The 26,113-nt window shown below is 39.0% G+C and overlaps 1 protein-coding gene across 1 annotated transcript in view; it reads left to right on the top strand.

Moving 5' to 3' along the window:
* The window catches only part of LOC136858297 (uncharacterized), a 285,771-nt gene that overhangs the window by 136,737 nt on the left and 122,921 nt on the right, over nt 1–26,113 (top strand). The window contains exon 7 of the mRNA XM_067137726.2: nt 23,684–23,864. Coding sequence (XP_066993827.2) covers nt 23,684–23,864 — 181 coding nt within the window. The remainder of the gene's footprint in view (nt 1–23,683; nt 23,865–26,113) is intronic.

The raw sequence follows: 26,113 nt of genomic DNA, 5'->3' as shown, positions 1-26,113 counted from the left end.
TATATATTTAATCACTAATAGGTCATTTTTAAAGTTATATATATATAGGGTTTTATCATCCATTTCAATCATCATTTTATTTCTTTGTATCGCGGCTATAACGTATTCTGAACGAACAAATAATTGGGTAAAGTATTTCAACATCATTCATATTAATAACCTGCAGTAAATTTTCCAATAGCCGTTGTGAGGTGACCAGAGTCAGCAGGCTAATTTCAACCCATTTCCAGGAAAAGTTCGTCATCAAGGTTACGAGAAATCTTACCCTCTCCACCTCATGAAGAGACAGTTGATACATTATAAACGCCCACTTTTCGAACTTCGCTACCTGACGCGTTATTTCAGCGGGAAGGTTCAGCCTATGTGAATGAACGTAATGAAGCAACGTGATGGATTCACAGCAATATATAGGAGAAGGGATGAGACCTCGAATCTTACTGGACCATGTGATATGGCTAATGGAAGGAGACTTGTGAACCGATATACTTCGAAGACAAGAGCTGGGGAGGGCATTCTTATGCTCACTCTTGGAAGACACTCTTACTACGATTCTACGTCTGCACATCGGAGAAGATTTTAACTTAGTTCGCATCTGAGTATATACTACTCAAAAGTTACTCTCATTGGGACTTGTTATCTCAATGACGAGAGGTAGTCAGCGGGAGACCGGTTTTGACTAGTATAGGGGAGGAGAGCTTTTATTATGAGTTTAGCTACGCTACTGTTCCGTAATACGGAAGAATACAAGTGTATTCACTCCATGAACATAACCCATGGTGGTTTTGCACTTAAAAGTAGGACTCATTACGACTTTATGTAAGGAGTAAAGTAGGAAGTGTTAAAGGCAGGAAAAGCATAAGTAGGACTGGAATCCAACAACAGATGAGGCAGCCGGTACGAGAGATCCACCCATCATCAGCTTCTAGACAACAGAGTCTACATATGGTGAGCTTATGGCATAAGTTACTGCAAGTCTTCGCGCAACAGTTCATTTTCTTAGAGTTAATTTCATTCAATTTTTCTTTTGCTTCCGTACGTTCAGATTTCGTTCATACGCCATTTCGTCAAGTTTTTCATCCTAATAAATAACTGTTTTAATTTGTATGTTCTGAAATTATTATTAATGATCCTTAAATTCCATGTTAGTGTACTTAATGATTTGTGTCCCATCACCCTCTACACCCTCCGGTAGCATTAGTTCATTGCCAGACAAAACTTCATCCGCATAACCATCATTAGAAGCAGCCTCTTCTAGTAAGATACCAGCTTTGTGGAAACAGTTGCTGATTGTGGAGGATGACACCTGCTTCCAGGCAGCCGAAATGAAGTCCATGGCTTGTAGCTAGTTAATGGAGAGAGGTTCATTTCCTGCATCACTCAGTGTTATTAAATGTTGAACCAGTATTTTTCTATAATGCACTTTGAAATTTGCAATGATGCCCAAATCAAGCGGTTGTAGAACACTGGTACAGTTAGGAGGGAAAAATTCCACTCGGACATTCTCCAGAATGATTTGAGATGGATGTGCTGCACATCGATCCATAAGAAGAAGGATCTTCTTCTGTTTCTTTTTCAGTTTAATGTCCAGTTTTTTCAAGCACTGTTTCATTAGAAGCATAGTCATCCAAGCATTTCTGTTAGATTCATATTCCGTAGGTTTTGTTTTCACACCCTGAAAATACCTCAGATTATTCGATTTTCCTATCACAAGTGGAGGAAGTTTGTCAGATCCATCTACGTTGGTGGCGAGAAGTACTTTTACATGAATTTTACTTTTCTTCCCTCCATGGCATGAGTCACCTTTTTCAGCTAATGTTTTATTAGGAAGGAGATTGTAGAATAGGCCGGTCTCATCACAATTGTAGATGTTTGGAGGCTGATCATCGCTTACGATATCCGGCAGAACCTCTTCTTTCCAGTGTTGCACTGTGACATCGTCCACAGCTTTTGAGTCACCGCAGATTGTTCTCCCTGTGATTCCATGACGATCTTTAAATCCTTGCAACCATCCTGCTGAAGCCATGAAATCAGCAGTGATACTCATCATTTTAGCTAACTCTATCGCTTTTGCCTTCAGAATGTCTCCACTAATTGGTAGAGTTGCAGCCCGCTTTTGCTGGAACCATGTGAAAAGTGCTTTCTCCAAATCTAGTACCTCCCTTCTTGCTGGCGGCTGCGCTTTGCTGATTTTCAGTTCAGTTTTAAGAACTCGTCCAAAATAACTTTTCTTTTACTGATGACTGTACATAGCTTGGTATAAGCAATCCCTAAGTCTGAAGCAAATTTCAGTTTTTGTTTTGTGTGGATTAGCATTCACTTCTCGTATAAATTTTACTTTTTCATCTAGGGTATAACTTTTCCTTTTTACTTTTCTCCATGGCTAATCAAAGCAACTGAATGGCAAAACTACTGTTCAACAGTAAACACCAGATACCGGCACCGTGGACATTTTACTTCTCCGTTGTTCCCATGAAAGAAATTCTGATATTCAAACAAATTTACTGTATTTTCTTTTGTTTCCGCACTGAAACTGCCCACTTTTCTTGCAATGTATCTTACTCTTTGGCGGCATTGTGAAGGTCAAAAACGACTAAGGTAGAGGAGGAGAGAGATAGAGAGTGAAGGGGACTCGCTCGGTTGGCCTTTGTTACGCCGCTAATAAGTAAGAGTCAACATTGTCACTCGATGAAACTCTTCGTCTTCTGTTTCAGCACCGAAACCCGACTGCTCTACTTCTGCCTACGCCAACAAAGAGGAAACTTCGTTAATACAGTAGTTTCTTTTAAAAAAGCTTGTGTTCATTACAGTTATGCAAAACTCAGTTATATTTCACTGACACTTAATACGTATACCAGCGAATTACATATGAACAGATTACGTCTAAATAACGTTTAATTAACACGCTTTTAAATTAGATTTTGCCGGGACCTAAAGGAAATTACGTACAAGTACGAATTACGCAGAACAGAGTTACATATAAAGCAGGTTCGTCTATATTTTTAAGATTGTATTAGGGCTGAAGATGCCTTAAAAAGGGCGCAACATGTCCCGAAAGTGTTAAGTGTTGTATTTGTAACCACACAGAAGTGGACAAAAAGTATTGAATAGGTGGATTAATAAATACCTTCATTTTTTTTAAAGTCATATGATGTGTAATCCACTACAGAATTGTGAAACACACTGTAACATCCAGAATGGCTCTAGATCAGACGAGATGATGGTAGAATATTCCATACATGATAACCATGTTGTTGGCACTCAGGAATTTACAACAAGGTATTTTGGTAATGTATCTCTCTAGAAGCCTGGCCAAGCACGTATATAAAGAGGTGGTCTTAATGGGAGAGACGTATTATTGTTTAGTAGGATTTTCACTGGTGAACACGTGTTGTGGTTAGGCTGACATGCCGATGTAGGCAGTCGGTAGTTATCTGTTTCAACTGTGGTTCTAGGTTGTAATCTCTGTGTGCTGTGATAGGCAACTGTTAAAATGGCGGCTTGTTGATGTTCTTGGAGTGAAGTGTTTTGTTTGTGATACAGTGATTAAGGTTGTGTGTGTTTAATTTGTGAATAATTGTAAATAAATCCATGTATGCAAGTTGACAGCATTTTGTGTGCATCATTGTGGATACATCATTGGCGACTATGGGACAGGACGTAAAAATTTACGAGTAAATACGAATGGAAGTGCGAAATGATCAAAATGAAAGTGATACTGGAAAATATGTCGGTGAAACACCTCAAAGACAAACTCGCCAAGAGAAATCTCCCGACGAATGGGAAGGAGAAATCGTTCTTGACACAGTTACGGGAAGATGTCGCTGAAAAAGGAGAAGATCCCAAAAAGTTTTTCCTGGAAGTCCTCGATTCCGATGAAACCTCAGGAGATGAGGTAAATATTTCCAAAATGTGTTCTAACTTAATGACCCTGATTCAGGCACTCAATGACAAAATTTCAGATGTCAATTCCGGCCTAACAGGACATTGCAGGTCATATTTTGAAAGTAAATGACAAAATTTCAGATGTATATGACAAACCTTCAGATGAAATTTCTCAAGCTAACTCAGTTTTAACTGGACAAATATCACAAGTGTACACGCAGGTTTACAAAGTTGAACAGGGCCTAGAATCGAAAATTTCTACCGTAAATGACAAAATTTCATTGCAAATTAGCAACGTCACAAAATGATTAACGCAGCAGATATCAGACATCAGGTCAAAACTGGGACAGGTTGACCAGATCGATAGTAGAGTAAGCCAGCTGGAAGGGGATATCTTGAACCTCTAGGAGGAGGGGGAAATCCAGGTTTCCGGTATAAAGCAATAGATTGAGGGGAGAATTTCTACCATTGAGGGAAATTTTGAAAGCCGTATCTTTGTCGTCGAGAGAAATTTTAGCGACTGGAAGAGAACCCAACTAGCTTCATCAAGGGATCGGTCAGTTTGTTAGAGATCGGGCCAGCTAGGAATACAGCCGGTGAGGGGAAGTGCGCGAGTGAGAAAGCAGAGCCGTGGGAGTGAGAACGCTGACTTCCCCTTCTCGCTCGGTGTTGTGGCGACAAACAATTGACCCGAAATATTAGTTATAACTGACATGTAACACTCCACAGATTTTCAGTTAGTGGAATTCCCTTCCAGCTGTAAATTACAGACATATCTAGCCAAAATGAATTTATTTAGAAGTGTTACAGATGATAGATGGATGTAAGGAATTAGAACATAATTTAACCTTGTATTATTGTAGCTGTCAAAATTTTTTTCATGTTTCAATTTGCGTAGTCATTGTTTTAAATTATAATTAGATGTAAAATTAACTTTACGACACTGTAGATGTACAGTGGAGAATATGTTTTGGCATAACAGCAGGCTTCATAACCTGAGCCATGACATGTAAAATAAGTCGATAATAATAATAATAATAATAATAATAATAATAATAATAATAACAATAAGATAATATACATCAAGAATGAAATGCATTACAAGAAAATTGAAAAAACTCTCAGATACTACGCAAAGAAAAGGATAATTTTTTACCGTCATCTTCTCAGAATGAACTCTAATAGATTAACCAAACAAATCTTCAAATTCTTCCTTAACAGAAAAACAAACCCAACTGGTTTAAATAAACTGAAAAAGATCTAGTAGAATTAAAAATGACAGAAAATTCTCTATTCAATCGAACAGCTAAAGTAAGAACTAAAGACGAAAGTATAAGTTTTCAAGACAAATCTGTATTAAAAGCCAAATCTATTATCTCGGAAGATGAGAAACGAAGGCCAGAAACAATGAAATACTGAAGAAATAAAGGTAAAGAACAAAACACAGAGAAATGATTAATTCAACATACCCCAAAGAAGGTGAAACCAAATAATAATAATAATAATAATAATAATAATAATAATAATAATAACTTTTGCCACAAGGCAAGAAAGCGGGGTAAAACTACATGATTGTTTGTCCCTAGCTCTCTTGTAAAATAAGAAATGATGTGATATATATAACGATATAATGGTTGTCAGGTACAGAAACAAAATATACTTCATAAAAGGAAACACAATAAAGGGTCTACATATGCTCGATACATGGGACGTATGTATGTAGGTTTCATCCGTGTACACTATAGGCCAATCCTCCGCAGGATACTGAGCTTTTTTTTTTTTTTCAAATAAACTTGTATTTTATGTCAAGTTTTTCCATTAGGATGCGCTTGTTACTGTTAGTTTTTTCCAACGATATCCTAATGATCGAAGCATTCGCTTGAGACTAGTATTGGATCCTTTGAACTTTAAATCTAACTTTGCACAAATTTTTGAAACAGTAGGTAAACATTTTTCAACTAAATAAAATTAGTTAACAACACGATGTGCGGCACCTTCGTCAAATGGAAATTCTAAGCTCCCAAGGAGGGAATTAGATATTTTTCCACCAATAGAGCATATAAAAAATTATATAAAAATTTAGATGTATGGCTTTTCAGGCGTTTGCTCTATTAACGCCTGAGAAGCCATACATCTAAATTTATATATAACCTTCGTCAAAGTCGTCCAGTCAAGTAAGATTCTTTGTGCGCATTCTTTTCTTGTTTGGTGTTTAAAACTGACTATCCATAGGTTTTCCTAATTCCATCGCTTTTCGTTTTTCACTCTTAATCCGTGACATAGAACTTTCTGACTCTCCAACAGCTGCTGCTACTCTTTCCTGCACTTCCTTACAATCTATCATGAACTTTTCTTCCATTGCCTCACTTCCCATAAAGTCTATAACATTCGAGATTGCTGCACGAGTCTCACTCTGTAGCATCTTACGATGCAGGCTACTTTTAATGCCACCGAGCTCGATAGCTGCAGTCGCTTAAGTGCGGCCTGTATCCAGTATTCGGGAGATAGTAGGTTCGAACCCCACTGTCGGCAGCCCTGAAAATGGTTTTCCGTGGTTTCCCATTTTCGCACCAGGCAAATGCTGGGGCTGTACCTTAATTAAGGCCATGGCCGCTTCCTTCCCACTCCTAGCCCTTTCCTGTCCCATCGCCGCCATAAGACCTATCTGTGTCGGTGCGACGTAAAGCAGCTAGCCAAAAAAAAACTTTTAATGCCTTCTATACTGTCACACACAGGCCTAACGTACACCACCAATAACCACAGTTACTACAGAACGAGAAATTTGAAAGCAGCGCACGACAGCTGAATGTAAATTTATTCACTGAACTGTCCTTGTAGCAGGAGCTCTCTTAGGAGGGGATGCGCTACGCTGGATCGTCCAAAGTGCGCGTGCACGACCAGACGTCTTCCCAGCTGGCCCGATCTCTAGGAAGGACTAACCTACCAGAGGACATCTTCATGCAGTTCATCACACCGCAATTAAAGGAGCAAGCTGCTACTTGGTGGAATAACTCGAAGGGTTTAAATTTAAACTGGACGGACTTCAAGAGTGAATTTCTGGCTAGGTTTAATTCCGAAGGGGTGAAGAGCTCCGTGAAAAGGAAGCTACTGACTGAGGCACAACCCACTGGCATGAGAGCTTGCACCTTTGTCCTACAGAAGTACCAACTCTTCAAGCGTCTGCACCCGGAAGGAAGCGAAAACGAGATCTTACCAGACATCACAGAGCTACTCCTCGATAAGATTCAACTCTTAGTGGAGTATCACAACCGAGATCCTTGATGATCTATGCAGAATCGTCACCCAGCTGGAGGTGGAACACAAGAGCAAAGCTACGAAAGAGCCCAGCACAGTTAGGAAGTGCTACCAGTGTGGAAGAGCGGGACACCTGAAGAACAAGTGCCCAGCCTTGATTTCTATAAAATAATTTTCCGCCTTGTCAATACTTTATACACTTTTATTCTATTTAATTACCGTACATGTACATGTTTCGAGAGCCTCTGCTCTCTTCCTCAACGGTGCCAAATACTAATTATCTTAGGATTATGGTTCATTGGTATCATATTTCAATTATATATTAAAATATATGAATTTTAAATTAGTTACAATATTACTCTAAGTTTTTCTTTTGCCCATTTACATTGTCATTTGTCACATATTTTACCAGAATTTTACCAATCATCAATGATAAAATCTAATTAAATTAATCTCTCTATGTTAATTTATGTCCTTATTAATATCTGAAAATAGTAACTCTTTCTTCATCTTCTATAAAATCTATCTCTATCCTGAAATAACAAATAATAAATAGCCACTTTGAAAATTAAATTAATAAACTACATTTATGAAGTTCGTCATTTTTTTAAAAATATTTCTTCTCTCTTCTTAACGTCTGCTTTAATTTTCTAGACTTCTTATGAATCAGAAATTTTCTCCTCATACTCTCTTCCAATTCTTCATTCTTTTAATTTATCCGCAAATTGAAATGATGTGATGTTTGTCTGAACCCAAACAATATGTCCTCCTTCCCTCCTTTGCTGTTGGTTGCGCGATGATCTGCTCATTGTTTCTAACCGTCAAATTCCTTAAATAAACAAATTCAGTTCGTCTTGATGTCAAATTTTAACCTCGCTCTCAATATATACTTGTGCTAGTTTGAAAACAAATGTGTTCTACTTTCTGCTGTCAATGACTCATTATCTGTCTAGGATACGGAAATCAATGTAGACCTGGGAGATAACCAGTTAACGCATCTTCAACTGAGTGAAGAAGAGGAGCTGAGACACACCTTAGAGGACTTTCCGGAAGTCATCACCAATAAAATAGGACTGACGTCCACGGTAACGCTCACCATTGAAGGGAGCGCTTCCTCACGCATCAAGCAATGTCCATATCCAATCAACCCGGATAAGCGCAATATTGTCATCCAGAGATTCAAGAGATGGAAGGACAAGGTTTCATCAAACCCTCTACATCCTGTTGGGCTTCACCTGCCGTCCTACCGAAGAAGAAGAAGAAGAAGAAGAAGAAGAAGAAGAAATGGGGAGTATCGACTGTGTGTGGACTGCCACAGGTTGAACGAGAGAACCGTTAGTGATGCCTACCCAATGCCTGACCTGAAAGATTTGCTGAAACGAGTGGGTCTAAGATTTTTAGCACGCTGAATCTTAACTCTGGATACTGGCAAGTGTAGGTCGAGGAAAGTTCTAGACTACTGCCTTCATGACACCGAGAAGATTGTATCAGTTTGCAGTAATGCCCTTTGGATTGAAGAATGCTCCTGCCACCTTTATGCGACTGATGGATCAGGTATCAGTCACTACTGATCTGCATTTACGGCAGTCGCCCAGGTGGCAGATTCCCTATCTGTTGCAAAGAAACTGGAAATTTATTGAACATCTCCCTTGGTAAGTTATTCCAATCCCTAACTCCCCTTCCTATAAACAAATATTTGCCCCAATTTGTCCTCTTGAATTCCAACTTTATCTTCATATTGTGATCTTTCCTACTTTTAAAGACACCATCCAAACTTATTCATCTACGGATGTCCTCCTACGCCATCTCTCCACTGACAGCTCGGAACATACCACTTATTACATATAATTTTTAAAAAATATTTGTTTAATTTCAACCTAGTCAATACTTATAATTACCACTATTGTGGTTAAATGATCATAAATAATTGAAAAATCGTGAACATGTTTCGCCTTCTTAACGGGCATCATCAGCACTATGAACAACTTTAAAAATAATAGTTACATTTAAGACTTGTTCTGTTGCTAGCGGTAATATTAAAATGCAAAAAAAGTGCACTTTTCAAAAAAATATTTCAAAAAAAAAATTCCTCCTTTTTAATTAATCATTTTAACACTAACAATCACTTTAAAATTGTTAGCATTGATTGTAAGAGTATTGGGGGGTTGATTTGGATATTCCAAGCGGTAATTACCGCTAGCAACAGAACAAGTTAGACACTCTACGGCATTCGATCTATCCAATATTCTAATCATTGAAAATTTACACAACAGAAGGGATACTACAATTATATTGATAAATATCTTCAATCCAGTGCATTGTCGTGAATTTACAACGTGTATTTTTAATTCAACGTATTCTTATTTGACTGGTTACATAACCAATTTAACTCGAGAAGAATTACCATGATCATCCCTGACCTAATCTTCTACTACATGATTAATTAGAGCCCTTGTTTTGTATATATTTTGTTCTTCGAATTTCTACTTGCTGATGAATACAGCTTAATATGGACCTTCACCAAATGTTAAAGAAAATGGATCCATTTCAATTTCAGATGAATGCCGTTTGACAATCTTCCTACCAACATTAACATATATATTTTTTAGACTAGATTATGAGATTGACCTACAATTGTTTTAACTTGTTGTTTATAAGATTTACTTATAACTTTTTAATAATGGTATCAAAAACAACTTTTAATGTCACATTTTATTCCAATCTTATATGATTGATTATTGTAAGACAGTCTTAAATGTAACTATTATTTTTAAAGTTGTTCATAGTGCTGATGATGCCCGTTAAGAAGGGCGAAACATGTTCACGATTTTTCAATTATTTATGATCATTTAACCACAATAGTGGTAATTGTAAGTATTGACTAGGTTGACATTAAACAAATATTTTTTTTAAATTATATGTAATCACTGTCGTCAATACGGACCAAATATGAGATTAATGACTTGTAACATACCACTTAGTCGAACAGTTCGTCTCCTTTCTCCCAAGTCTTCCCAGCCCAAACTTTGCAACATTTTTGTAACACCCCATTCATACTTTATTCTTTATTCTTTGTTAAATACCTCTTAGTATGTATATTCCTTGTATTATTAACTATTACCATATTAACATCTCATTTCACTTGTTATTCTTTAAAATAACATTTTCTTAGGAATTCGCCAAAATTGATCTTTGCTCCAATACGACTGATGATGACCCCTAGATGGGTCGAAACTAGTACCATGTAATTTATAATTTTGTGAATATATTTTAGTATTGAAAAGGTGGAAACGTTTACGTTGTTATTATTATTACTTATATATTATTCTCAGTTCAATACGGACCAAAAAACATGAAATTCATAACCATTAACACTACTCTTTTGTCGCAAATCGCCCAGAACAAATCGAGCTGCTTTTCTTTGGATTTTTTCTAGTTCCTGAATCAAGTAATCCTGGTAAGGGTCCCGTACACTGAAACCATACTCTAGTTGGGGTCTCACCAGAGACAAATATGCTCTCTCCTTTACATCCTTACTACAACCCCTAAATACTCTCATAACCATGTGCAGAGATCTGTACCCTTTATTTACAATCCCATTCATGTGATCACCCCAATGAAGATCTTTCCTTATATTAATACCTAGGTATTTACAATGATCCCCAAAGGGAACTTTCACCCCATCAACACAGTAATTAAAACTGAGAGGACTTTTCCTATTTGTGAAACTCACAACCTGACTTTTATCCCCGTTTATCATCATACCATTGCCTACGGTCCATCTCAACATTATCGAGGTCATTTTGCAGTTATTCACAATCTTGTAACTTATTTATTACTCTGTACAGAATAACATCATCTGTGAAAAGCCTTATCTCTGATTCCACTTCTTTACACATATCATTGATATATATAAGAAAACATAAAGGTCCAATAATACTGCCTTGAGGAATTTCCCTCTTAATTTTTACAGGGACAGATAAAGCCTCACCTACTCTAATTCTCTGAGTTCTATTTTCTAGAAACAGAGCCACCCATTCAGTCACTCTTTTGTCAAGTCCAATTGCACTCATTTTTGCGAGTAGTCTCCCATGATCTACCCTATCAAATTCCTTAGATAAGTCAATCGCAGTACAGTCCAATTGACCTCCTGAATCCAGGATATCTGCTATATCTTACTGGAATCCTACATGTTGGGCTTCAGTGGAATATTTCCTAAACCCAAACTGCCTTCTATCAAACCATTTATTAATTTTGCAAACATGTCTTATATAATCAGAAAGAATGCCTTCCCAAAGCTTACATACAATGCTTGTCAGACTGACTGGCCTGTAATTTTCAGCTTTATGTCTATCACCCTTTTCTTTATATACAGGGGCTACTATTGCAACTCTCCATTCATTTGGTAAAGTTCCTTAATGCAAACAAAAATCAAACAAGTACTTCAGATATGGTACTATATCCCAACCCATTGTCTTTAGTATATCCCCCGAAACGTTATCAATTCCAGCTGCTTTTCTAGTTTTAAACTGTTTTCAAATTTTGTATATTACTGTAAATGTCATTGCTGTCATAGGTAAATTTTAATACTTCTTTAGTATTAGTCACCTCCTCTATCTGGACATTATCCTTGTAACCAACAATCTTTACATACTGCTGACTGAATACTTCTGCCTTTTGAAGATCCTCGTATTATCAGGATATGTTGGAGATATTTGCCAAGTGTAACTCAAGGACATTTTAACTCGCAGCAAGAATTCACCTTGTACATCTGAGGAAAAGTGCTGGAACGACTGAAGATTCATGGACTGATTTGCCAACTGGATAAGTGCCACTTCGCCCAGTCCCACATAGAATATCTTTGCCATGTCCTAACATCTGAAGGTAGAAAGGCACTCGGAGAAGAATCAAGCTATCGAAGGAGCTGAACGCCCGCGGACGTCAGTTCCTTGGCTTGTGTGGATGGTATAGCAGCTTCGTGCCCCACTTTGAAGAGAAGGCAACACCACTCACCAATGGACCAGCAAGGAGAAGGCAGCATTCCAAGGCATTAAGGCTGCGATATGTAACGCTCCAAGTTTAGCCCATCCCGACTTAGGAGCAGTGTTATTCCAAGAGAGGAGTGATAGCGGAAGGGTCATCATCGAGTATGCCAGCAAGAAGCTATCTCCCACCGAACAATGCTACTGGACTGCTGAGAAGGAAGTCTTAACCATGGTGTGGGCCATGGGCAAATTCAGAGGCTACTTGGAGGGAAGGAAGTTCCAGCTCTACACTGATAACGCTGCTCTCAAATGGTTAAACTCGGTCTCTGGCTCAAAATCTAAATTGATGCAATGGGCTCTGTTAATCACAGAATTTGTTTTCGATGTGTGTCACGTCCCAGGACCAACGAACATAGGACCAGACAGCTTAGCTAGGCATCCGGCGATGGAACCTGGAGGTAGAAGCACCATTGTCGAGAGGGAGTTCCCACAAAGGCACCAGAGTGAGCCTAAGGAACCTGTCCTTATGACCATCAAGAAGGAACTTGATCTGGGAGTGATCAAACAGTGGCAGGAACAAGACGAGCTCTGTAGGACCATGACACAGTGGATTAGGAGATAGAACACCGATAGTCGACTCGTCCGGAGGGAATTCAAGATGTGCTACAAGAACTTCCGTGTTGACGGAGGACTCTCGATGTACAGGTCACACCTTTCCGATACACCTGTACTACTATTAATAATCTTGACCATAGTGGCCGGTATTTGATCCGTATTGACTTGCTCACAACAAATATGTAGGTGGATGGTCCGCCTAGTCAATACTAAATATTAATTATTTATATTTATTTACATAAGTCTAGTACATGTTTTTAGAAACTTAATACATTCCCTTCATCAGCTAGTCAAATTAATTTTAATTTTATTTTATTTTAATTCATTAATTTTAATTTAATTTTAATTTAATTTAATTTTGATTTGATTTTAATTTGAATTGTTCATGTTTGTGGGTTACTGTAGTCACGTCCTAGTTCGTGAACCATGGGCAACGGCTGAGTGGCCTAGTAAGTGGTCCTGAGAGTCAGGATACCAGTTGCTATGGAATGGGAGTGGGCATTTCGGACATATTCTGAGTCGTGGCCCTCCTTGCGCTCAGGCGGCTAGGACTATACAATTCACCGGTGGTCCATAACCCGTTAGAGGAGAGATCCTCACTTGGACTATGTGCAAGTAGAGTAGCATCCTGCTTCATGAATTTACCGAGCTCAGCACACTTTAAGCAAGCCTCGGACCTATGGAGTATCGGAGTCCCACTCCCATTTGACAGGCGAGGGACTCCTTGGTAACAACTTGGCGAGCGAAATGGAATTCGATGGGGAGCTATCAATATTAATGGGGCTTATGGAAGAAAGAAAGTAGAACTGGCTGAGTCAGCAAAGAGGATGCATTTGGATGTGCTAGAAGTGATTTCGGGTAAGGGGAGATAACGCGGAAGACGTAGGAGATTATAAAGTGTACTTGACGGGTGTTAGAAAAGGAAGGGCAGAGTCTGAGGTAGGGCTGTTTATCAGGAATACCACTGCACGCAACATAGTTTCTGTTAGGCACGTAAATGAGCGAATGACGTGGGTAGATTTGTCAGTTGCAGGAATTGGGACTAGAATTGTGTCCGTGTATTCACCATGTGAGGGTGCAGATGAGGATGAAGTGGACAAGTTTTATGAAGCATTGAGTGACATCGTGGTCAGGGTCAACAGGAAGGATAGTATAGTGCTAATGGGCGATTTCAATGCGAGAGTTGGGAATAGAACTGAAGGATACGAAAGGGTGATTGGTAAATGTGGGGAAGATATGGAAGCTAATGGGAATGGGAAGTGTTTGCTGGACTTCTGTGCTAGTATGGGTTTAGCTGTTACGAATACATTCTTCAAGCATAAGGCTATTCACCGCTACACATGGGAGGCTAGGGCCCGGTTTCATCAACACCTGTTAAATATATACTAACAAGTAGTTAGTTAATACGGAGTTAGAAATTTAACATCTTTGTTAGGTTTCTTGCGTTTCATCAAACTTTTCTTGTGAAATGTTAACTAATCGACTGTTAACTCTCCCAATATTGAGAACTGGTGCAAATCAAGGAGGCAGTGGTACGAACATGCTGTTTTACAGCGCTCTCCGATGCGCTTTTGTTTGAGCACAGCTGTAAAATATGGCGCGTGAAGTGAAACGGAATCGTAGTTCTAATTTTTCCTCCTTCGAAAAAGAGTTGTTAATTGAATTAGTTAGTAAATATGTGTAAGTTATTGAGTGCAAGCGCACAGATGGCTTGACGATAAAAGAAAAGGACGAGGCACGGGAAAAGTCCGCGAGGGTTTCAATGGGGGTAAACGGATACTTTTTTTAGCGGGTATCCGCTGTCACCTAACAAAATCACTTCGTTAATTGTCCCACTTCAAACTGTGCTCCGATATGGGAGTTATTAAATATTGTATTGTCGTGTGCAGAACAAGATCACCTAGCAAGTATATCCCTGATTTGGAGGTTAGGCTCACTAATCACCTGATCATTAACATTAACAGAGAAATATCCCTGTCGATTACGATATATTTCGGCCCAATTGCCTCCAGGTGATTGGATTCTTACATATGTGCAATCTATTGCACGTAGAACAAACACCAGGAAAATGGCTTATTTCATAGAAGTCGCGGATAATTTGTTGACGCTCTTCTACTGAAGGGAATGTTATATACCTCCTCATGGATGCTATTGCTGCAGACACTCGACAAACAACTCTACTAACAGTGGCTTTAGAAATTCCAGCATTGTCTCCGGCCATTATGTGAAAATAACCAGTAGCAAGAACTCGTAATATTATCAGTACCTGCAACATTGGAGAAAGAGGTATGTTTCTCTTCGTAGGATATTCTAACCTGACTTGAATTTCGTCAACAACCTTAGCAACGACTGTTTTTGATAACCTGTATCTATGAAGAAATTTGGATCCGTCAAATTTTCAAAGTCATTACGTTGCTGAACTCTTCTTCGATCAGGATTGTTTTGTAAAAGATCTAAATAGAGCAATTCCGCCTCGAAAGCGAGATTCACAGCAGCCATTTTGTAACAGGTTGCTAAATGCTAATGTTAGCCATTTAACATTGGAAATGGCTGATGTTAACTTTAATACGCAGTTTAACATTTGTTAATGTTAACATTTGTTGATGAAACGCAAATTTTCTTAAATCGTATGTTAAAATGATTTAACACCTTGTTAAGTACTAACATGTGTTGATGAATCTGGGCCTAGGGGTACCAGATCCATAATAGACTATATCTTAACAGACTTCGAATTCAGGAAATCTGTTAAGAATGTACGAGTTTTCTGCGGATTTTTCGATGATACAGACCACTATCTGATCTGTAGTGAACTAAGTATCTCTAGGCCTAGGGTAGAGAAAGTGAAATCTGTCTGGAAACGAATAAGGGTAGAAAATCTCCAGGACGAGGAAATTAGACACAAGTACATGGATATGATTAGTGAGAAGTTTCAAACAGTAGACAGTAAGCAGGTTCAGGATATAGAAAGTGAATGGGTGGCATACAGGGATGCTGTAGTAAAAACAGCAAGGGAATGCCTAGGAACAACTGTGTGTAAAGATGGGAAAAGGCGAACATCTTGGTGGAATGATGAAGTGAGAGCAGCTTGTAAACATAAAAAGAAGGCTTATCAGAAATGGCTCCAAACAAGGGCCAAGGCAGACAGAGATTTGTACGTAGATGAAAGAAACAGAGCGAAACAAATAGTTGCTGAATCCAAAAAGAAGTCATGGGAAGATTTTGGTAACAACCTGGAAAGGCTAGGTCAAGCAGCAGGGAAACCTTTCTGGACAGTAATAAAGAATCTTAGGAAGGGAGGGAAAAAGGAAATGGAGAGTTTTGAGTAATTCAGGTGAACTCATAATAGATTTCAGGGAATCTCTGGAGAGGTGGAGGGAATATTTGGAACATCTTCTCAATGTAAAAGGAAATCATCCTTGTGGTGTTGCGAACAGCCAAGCTCATGAGGAGGAGGAAAATGATGGTGAAATTATGCTAGAGGAAGTGGAAAGGATGGTCAATAAACTCCATTGTCATAAAGCAACAGGAATAGATGAAATTAGACCTGAAATGGTGAAGTATAGTGGGAAGGCAGGGACGAAATGGCTTCATAGAGTAGTAAAATTACCATGGAGTGTTGGTAAGGTACCTTCAGATGGGACAAAAGCAGTAATTGCACCTATCTATAAGCAAGGGAACAGGAAGGATTGCAACAACTATCGAGGTATCTCATTGATTAGTATACCAGGCAAAGTATTCACTGGCATCTTGGAAGGGAGGGTGCGATCAGTCGTTGAGAGGAAGTTGGATGAAACCCAATGTGGTTTCAGACCACAGAGAGGCTGTCAGGATCAGATTTTCAGTATGTGCCAGGTAATTGAAAAATGCTACGAGAGGAATAGGCAGTTGTGTTTATGTTTCATAGATCTAGAGAAAGCATATGACAGGGTACCGAGGGAAAAGATGTTTGCTATACTGGGGGACTATGGAATTAAAGGTAGATTATTAAAATCAGTCAAAGGTATTTATGTTGACAATTGGGCTTCAGTGAGAATTGATGGTAGAATGAGTTCTTGGTTCAGGGTACTTACAGGGGTTAGACAAGGCTGTAATCTTTCACCTTTGCTGTTCGTAGTTTACATGGATCATCTGCTGAAAGGTATAAAATGGCAGGGAGGGATACAGTTAGGTGGAAATGTAATAAGCAGTCTGGCCTATGCTGACAACTTGGTCTTAATGGCAAATTGTGCCGAAAGTCTGCAGTGTAATAACTTGGAACTTGAAAATAGGTGCAATGAGTATGGTATGAAAATTAGGCTCTCGAAGACTAAATTGATGTCCGTAGGTAAGAAATTCAACAGAATTGAATGTCAGATGGGTAATACAAAGCTAGAACAGGTCGATAATTTCAAGTATTTAGGTTATGTATTCTCCCAGGATGGTAATATAGTAAGTGAGATTGAATCAAGGTGTCGTAAAGCTAATGCAGTGAGCTCGCAGTTGCGATCAACAGTATTCTGTAAGAAGGAAGTCAGCTCCCAGACGAAACTATCGTTACATCGGTCTGTTTTCTGACCAACTTTGCTGTATGGGAGCGAAAGCTGGGTGGACTAAGGGTATCTTATTCGTAAGTTAGAAGTAACAGACATGAAAGTAGCAAGAATGATTGCTGGTACAAACAGGTGGGAACAATTGCAGGATGGTACTCGGAATGAGGAGATAGAGGCTAATTATGGAATGAACTCGATGGATGAAGCTGTACGTATAAACCGGCTTCAGTGGTGGGGTCATGTGAGACGAATGGAGGAGGATAGGTTACCTAGGAGAATAATGGACTCTGCTATGGAGGGTAAGAGAAGTAGAGGTAGACCAAGACGACGATGGTTAGACTCTGTTTCTAACGATTTAAAGATAAGAGGCCACAACACTAGTTGCAAATCGAGGATTGTGGCGACGTTTAGTAAATTCACAGGGGCTTGCAGACTGAACGCTGAAAGGAATAACAGTTTATAATGATAATGTATGTATGTATATATGTATGTATATATGTATGTATGTATGTTTAATTTGACTAGCTGATGAAGGGAATGTATTAAGATTCTCGAAACATGTACTAGAGTTATGTAAATAAATATAAATATAAATGACCTACATATTTGTTGATGCCTGTACTAGTGATGATCCCCAGACAGCACACGATGGACATTGTGGAGAAGTTTGACAGCACTGAAGCCGTACATCCGGGAGACAAAGAGACGTATCAGTCTATCCAGCGAAGATTCTTCTGGATCAACATTCGGAAAGACATCCTGGACCACATGAAGGGGTGCTACATCTGCGCCTGCACCAAGGCGAGCAACAGGAAGGCAGATTCCAGCCAATGAGAAAGAAGGCTACAATGCCCATGGGAGGTTATAGCCCTAGATTTGATGGGTCCTTACCCTAGAACACTACAGGGTAAAACAGGACTCCTAATAATCACCGACCTGTTCAGAAGATGGATTGAGGCCTTTCCGATACCTGAAGCCACCACGGGACGCATGACCAGCCTGCTCAAGACGAGGTATTCAGCCGCTACTGTTATCCATGGTTCACGTCGAGGAAGTGGCAGAAAATGATGACGGGATGTGGGTGTGGAGCACTGGACTTCCCCCTATCTACAACCCAAGGGCCAGTCCAACGGTACAATGGAACCAGAAGCTGAAAACGATGCTACGAGTCCACCTGATAGACAAAGAACTTCGACTGTGGGACCGTCAGATACCACAGTCACTCTTTGCCTTGCGACGACGCTTCAACCGTGTTACAGGCTATTCTCCAGCGGAGCTGTTCCTTGGTCGACAGCTATACGGCGCCGGGGATTGGGAGATTCGTCCAACACCCAGTACGGGTCAAGATGATGCAGCTGTTTCCCTGGCAGAATGGCAGCAGCAGAACATCAAGGAGAAGCAAGCTTTTGGCCGTGAACAGATCCCTTACCCAGGCCAAGACTCAACATGTCGAAGATACCCAGATCTTTTTACCGGGCCAACAAGTACTGCGACGTAACCACCCAGTCAGTAATAGGATTGGAGAGTTTCACGCAGGTCTCGCACCAAAGTGGGTTGGTCCCATCAAGGTAGATAAACAACTTGGCCATGGAGTCTACTTACTAAAGACCAACCCTCCTCTGTCAAGGTCCACGCATCGGAGTTGCGGCAAATTACCCAACCACTGTGCCTACAGAGTGAGCCTGGTACTACTTTGGGCCCACCTGGAGGAGAGGCTACTGACGACACAGCTGTGGCTGGTCATGAGGAGAATGCATCAACTATCATTGAGGAAGAGGCTGGTGGCAAGGCAATCCCGACCCCTGACACGGCACGATCCGGTCAAGAGAAGGAGAGCACATCCAGCGACGTCGAGGAAGAGAGAAGATACAATCTATGACCAAGGCAAAGTCAACGAGAGTGACACACACTCTCTCTCTCTCTCTCTCTCTCTCTCTCCACTCGTTTCATGACCCAAGGACATTGTTCTTTCTCTTATAAGCTGATACCAATCTGTACATACTTGCGTTTTCCAGACAGTAACTCTCCATGGCAAGTCCATGATCTCTCTTACTTGATCAACCCATCTTTTTGCGACCCGTCCTCGTGCCAGAAATTTTTCCTTGGACCATTAATTTTTGCAGTTTGTCATCCTCTGTTCTCATAATGTGACCAAAGAATTGTAGGATTCTCTGGCACACAACTTGGCATAAACTTTCTTGTATTCCAATTTCCCAGATGACCGAATGATGTGTTCACCTGGCTGTCCACGGTATTCGCAACATCCTTCTTCAACACCACATTTCAAAGGCGTTGATTCGGTTCCTGTCTTTAGCTTTCATGGTCCAAGTTTCGCATCCATACAGGAAGATCGAGAACACAAGCAAATGGACTAATCTTTTCTTCGTATTCATACACACTGTGGAAATTCTTTCAAGTTATAGGGGGGATGTTGACGCAAGTGTGATAAACTGATATAACCTGAAAACAATATTCACTCTCCCATGGGTATCGAGCTTGAATTATTATTATTATTATTATTATTATTATTATTATTATTATTATTATTATTATTACTACTTGTGATGTACATCCACTTATTAGTATCATTATTAGTTTACGATCGCCATATTTGCGAGTTTATGTCATGAAACATTTGTTGTACGGTATATAGATATTTATATGAGTTCAGTTAATGTAAATACCTGTAAATTAATATTATATAATTTATTATTACCGATATATGATGTGTAATCTGCTACAGAATTGTGAAACACACTGTAACATCCAGAATGGCTCTAGATCAGACAAGATGATGGTAGAATATTCTATACATAACCATGTTGTTAGGCACTCGAGAATTTACAAGAAGGTATTTTGGTAATGTATCTTTCTAGAAGCCTGGCCAGGCACGTATATAAAGAGGTGGTCTTGATTGGAGAGACGTGGTATTGTTTAGTAGGAGTTTCACTGGTGAGCAGTGTTGTGGTTAGGCTGACATGGCGATGTAGCCAAGCGGTAGTCATCTGTTTCAACTGTGGTTCAAGGTTGTAACTCTATGTGCTGTGATAGGCAATTATTAAAATGGCGGCTTGTTGATATTCTCGGAGTAAAGTGTTTTGTTTGTGATTCAGTGATTTGTGAATAATTGTAAATAAATCCGTGTACACAAGTGGACAGCATTTTGTGTGCATCATTGTGGATACATCAGCTACTGTAAGCAGTTTGGTTCCAATTACCGCTGACCGCTGTCACCAAAGCTTTATGCGTCAGTTCACAATTTCTGTGTTCAGCGATTCGTTTCCCAAAATTTTAAGGTCAGCTTTCTATACCATCGTGAAGTCAGACACTTCGATACCACAAACTCTGTACGAGATGGATTCCCAAGATATAGTCTGATCATCACAAAACACAAGGAATGGGCATCGCCTTAAAGTTTCTCCAGCACTAACATGCTGAAGGACAAGATTTTTTAAACAAAATTGTCACAGGAGACAAGACATGGGTTCATTGCAAAAATAAAGAAACAAAAGAGCAGTCCAAACAATGGATGCATTCTCATTCCCCGAGTAAACCAATGAAGTGCAAGTGAACCTTCTCTGTCAGAAAGTGTATGGCTAATGTGTTGTGGGACTAAAAAGGAGTTTTGTTTGTGGAATTTATGGAACATGACATGATCATCACTGGAGGGCAATTCAGAACAAGCAAAGAGGAATGTTGTCATCAGGCATTGTCCTTTTTTATGATAATGCTTGGCCTCGCACTGCAGCTTCAAAGAAAAAAGACACTTCTGCAGCATTTTTTATGGCAAATGTATGTTCACCCACCATAATGCCCGGACTTGGGTCCTTCTGATTTTCATCTCTGTGCCCACATGACTAGGAGGACAGCATTTTGGCACAGGCAACAAGCTCTAGAACAACATAGAAAAGTGGCTGAAAGCACAGGCGGGTGCCTTCTATGACGAGGGTATTGGAAAGTCGGTACCATGCTATGACAAATGTTTGTCAGAACGGCGACTGTAGAGAAGTAGCTGGACGATGTAGCTAAATGTTGCAAATAAAACCTTTTTGATTATCACTGTGGTTTTTAATTTCACAACCGATCAGGGCTTGAAAAAATATCCCTAGTAGTAGACCATTTTGAAAAGAAAGAAAAAAAAAAGCCAGAAATAAAATAATATAACCCACTTAAAATAAGTCTGATACAGTGATATTTGAAGGATAACATGAACACCACTTGTGTTGAAATAAGCTAAGGAAGCATTAAGGGATTCATTGGCTATGCAGATGAACCCATAAGAACAGCAGTTACATGCTTAAAACAGAGATATCCAAATGTTTTTATTATGAATGTAAGAATTAATTCGTAAGATTTGTTATGTAACAAAAAGTACTGACGTACTTGACAATTTTCAAATTTACTAGATCTAGTACAACTAAAAGATGAACTGTGGCAACCCTGATCCAAGTGCAGTTTGTAGAGGAATGTGGGATCAAGGTACAGTTTCTTCATCCTCGTCATTGTCATTCAGCGTAGCAAGCACGCATGCTGGGTCGGTGGTGATGACACTTTGTATTTTTTGCTCAGGAAATGCCAAGACTGTACCCAGCCACTGATTAAGGTTTTCTCCGCATCCAGCCACTGATTAAGGTTTTCTTCATCCACATCAATAAACCAGTCATTTTCCTCCACCATCTTTTTAAGATCATACACTAACAAACCTTGACTGTCTTCATTCTCTTCGAAACCTAGGAATTTGTCTGCTAGGTGCTCAGTGTCAGAATACAGCTTTTTCCATGGTCGTAAGATGTTCTTACATTTTATCATGTTCCAAGCACTGTATATTATTCTTCCAAAATGAAGTATTGGAACATCTTTTGTAAGTATGAGGGTTAACAGTTCTAATCTTTAATGCCTATTATGCTGATGCCTTAATCCATGGCTTGATTAATGTCAGCACATTTGGTAGTATTTATGAAACAAAGCTCTGTCCACCTGGTGTTTCCAAATCATTTTTGAGAGGGTGAGGTGGTGCATTATCTAGAAATAACACTGCTCTATCAGGCAGACCTTTAGATGATAAAAATTGCTTTACATGTGGAACAGATTTAGAATGCCCGGTTATTGATATGTCAGCAAAACCATTCAAACATTCCATCATCCAGAGATTTCAAACTAGACGGTTTCATGGTTTTCTTCTTCGGACTCCATGCTGACTGTCGTAACATGAGGCAAGACTGCAAGACGTTGTTCTTTGCTATTGTGATGTACCATCATATTCATTTGCCAAATTAGCCACCAATATGCCATTTTCAAATTTTTCTGTTGTTGTTGTTGTTGTTGTTGTTATTATTATTATTATTATTATTATTATTATTATTATTATTATTATTGGTATTATTTATGATTTTTCTTTTTTTTTTTTTTTTTTTTTTTTTTTTTTTTTTTTTTTTTTTTTTTTTAATTAAAGTTTTTTGCCTCTAATAGACCACTTGGAACCTAAGACTATGGTCCATTATTTTTCTTTTCTTCCCAGAACGTCTTCATACGTCAGCTGATCATCTGCCTCTATTCTTCCGATAACACTCTCCGAAGTTGACGTCGAATTTCCAGAAGCGGAAAAGCTGCAGAAGTTATCTGTCGCTGGAAGTCCACTCTGTTGGTTATGAGGGCATCTGTGATTTTCAGTCTTTGTAGATCCCATCCTATCTCTTCAAGCCAACATTTAATTTGGAGGAGTTCCCAAAAATCTTAGCTACTATGTTGTTAATTCTGTGGAAGTGACCGTAAAATTGTAGTCTTTGTCTTTTAATTGTGGTCTGTAATTTTTCTCTATATTGCGGTAGAGGTCTTCATTTTACCTCTTTATCCGAATATCTTTATTCTTTTGGGGTCCCCAAATATTCCTAAGTATTTTCCTTTCTTTCTTTTCCAGTTCCTCTTGTTCGTCTCTTTTGTTTAGCGTTAATCATTGTGATCCATATAATACCTCTGGTTTAATTACAGTTGTGTAGTGCCTGAATTTTGCCTGGAATGCTATCGATCATTTGTTGTAATGGTGTTGAGTGAGTTTATAAGCCATGTCAGTCTTCTTTGCAGGTTTATTCAGTCCATTTGACTGGATCCATTCTCCTAGATATTTAAATGTATCCACTCTTTGAATGTGTCCATGTTATGTTGTTGGGGAAAAAACTTAATTAACATTTTTCAAGTATAATACTGTTGCGATATGTTTTCACTTTCAGGTAGTTTATAAATTTATTTATCAAAATTTGTTTTAGCAGACCGAAGAACATAACAGTTAACTGAGTCGAAATTAAAAAGAGATGGCTTCAGATATTACAAATTCAAGCAGTCTCAAAAGTTAAATTTGTTTATTTAGAATTCTGCTATTGATTAATATCGATGTGTACTTACAGTACTTTTTCTTTTCAGGGGTGCACAAAATGCCAGTCCAGTGGGAAAGAGCCAAACCATATGTAAGAGAAATGTACTTAGAGAAGTTTTACGAATATCGCAACTCTTCCCCAGGATTTGAATCTTTGCATAGCAACAAGATAAATATTGACCATGCTGTTAAATTCATACGTGGTGTGAATGCCAAAACGTGCAAAAAGTAAGCTCTAAATACCAGTGCAATAATTATACCATCATGCTATTGCTTTTAATTTGTTATTAACACAGCATTTCCAGTGTAGTGCTGTGTGCTCCAGCAGCCCGTCACCAACATATCTAGTTACCAGGTTGCTCTTGGTGACTGCACACCCTTGACCTTGGGTGGAAATTTTTCCGCTTGGTTTAGATAAGAAATTTTTTTTTTAAAATCATTGAAAATTGCAGAAAAAAGCAGTTTTCATACTGTTACTTCATTACACTAAAAACCAAATGTTCAGTTTGAGAAGGGTGAGTTAATGCAAGTTCCAGTCACACTGTCCTCGTAAATGGCGAAACTCCTCAACTGTTCACACTTCAACTTAGGCGCAGTTTCTATCACCACACACACACACACCACACTGTAAATATTCTAAGTCTTGTAGTGTGTAATACGCAGGCTTAAAATTTCGCAGAGGGTTGAACTGACGACTTACATAATGACCGCAGAATACCCAACAGCCGGCCATCCGATCTCGGCTGTGGTACCAAGTGAACTGGCTTGACAAGCGAAATGCTGCCTTTTTATTCAGTATCCCCAAGAAATTGTAATGGCTAATATCTTCCGTAATTTTCAACAGATCTCTTTGAAAGTTGGGAGTCATGATTATAAAAAAATAAGCTGCACGGTGATGTAGTTCATTTCCTCCTATCTTAATTCATTTAGAAGAAATTAATGATGGAAGGGAATCGAACATTCCGTCGTCTGACATAATACAACCTTGACCAAGTTACCCGCATGTGACGTCGCACTTCCCCGCTGCTCTCAGTTGACATGCTCGCAGGGGAAGCGTGCTCGGCGGGTAGCATAACTCCACACACATCGGGGACTTTAATTAAGAGCTGTGTTACGTGTATAATATTTTACTGCAATAATTGTTATCTTTATAAAACTATATCATAAATTCTATGGTGGTAGTCTAATAATATCACCTTCAGTCTTGTCAAGATTTTACATAACATTATATGAAGTAACAGAACTAGAAAATCACAACTGATTGCTTTGTTATCACTCTGTACATTGCTCACACAGAATTTGCTTTTGTTTACATGCATATCTATTGCACTTGGCACATTTCATTGACTTGGAAGATTTCTTCTTGCGTCCTTACAGGAAACATTGTACCACATCTTTTCAGTGGAGGTCCTGCCATTTCTTCTTCAACATCATGTTCAGGTTGTGGTGTGCTGATAAAAATGTACGTACATCAGCTGACGATGGAATGTTTGACCTATCCTTTGCTCTTTCATCAATTCAAGTGCCAAGTTCTTCAGATATATTCTTCTCCACAGTTTTGTATCTGGGTAATTGAAGGAGAAGATTATCAGCAAATTGATACCAGCAATGTTCAGGAATACAAGAAACATTGAAAGTGGCCACTTTTTTGTTGTTTGTGGGGTTGAGTATGAGGCACTCATCTGATCAACAATGTCGACAACTCCTTTTGTCCTGTTATAATATACAATCATTACAGATTTCCCTGTTTCATCGTGAATTTCATCTGTGTCATGCATGGTGGATAGTAAGATTACTGCGCTCATCCTTTCCTAGGCACGAAGGGCACCAATGTTTTGTCTTTTTGAAAACCAAACATTAATATTCCTATTTCCTTCCTCCTGTCAGGTAAGAAATCTGCTGGTATTTCATGTTTGTTCTTTCTCATTGTACCCAAGAAAGTGATGCTGTTATACAACAAATAGTCTGCAAAGAGAAAAATTCCTGTAACAATTATCAGTTGTCAAATTCCTCTTGAAATTTTCTACTGGTACTACAAGTCTCTTTACAACTTCAATGGGAGAATTTGACAACTGATGTTGTACTTGAAGTTGTTTTCTACAGTACACTTCAATGTTGCTGCAATAAGATGTTTTTGCATCACACAGGGCATAAACATCTTCAGGCCATACTTTGCTGGTTTATAAGGAATAAAGCGAATCCACTGAAATCGGCCTCTGAAGGGTTGCAACATCTCATCAACTGTAGTGAATTAACTCAAACTGTAACACTTTCTGAAGTTCTCAATGAAAGAGTCTGTGATCGAATGAATGGCAACGAGCTTGTCTGTTGCTTTCCTTTCTTCACTGGTTTCCTTCTTATCGAAATGGAGAGATCTTACGAAAAACAAAAATCTTTTGTAGCTCATTTCAGCCCTCAGAATCTGTATACCTGTTCTGTTTGTTGCCCGAAGTTCTAACACATTCGTGCTCTGAGCT

The sequence above is a fragment of the Anabrus simplex genome, chromosome 1 (assembly GCF_040414725.1).
Source record: "Anabrus simplex isolate iqAnaSimp1 chromosome 1, ASM4041472v1, whole genome shotgun sequence".
Lineage (NCBI taxonomy): Eukaryota > Metazoa > Arthropoda > Insecta > Orthoptera > Tettigoniidae > Anabrus > Anabrus simplex.
Note: the sequence above shows the minus strand (reverse complement) of the source record. Positions and strands in the feature narration are given on the sequence as shown.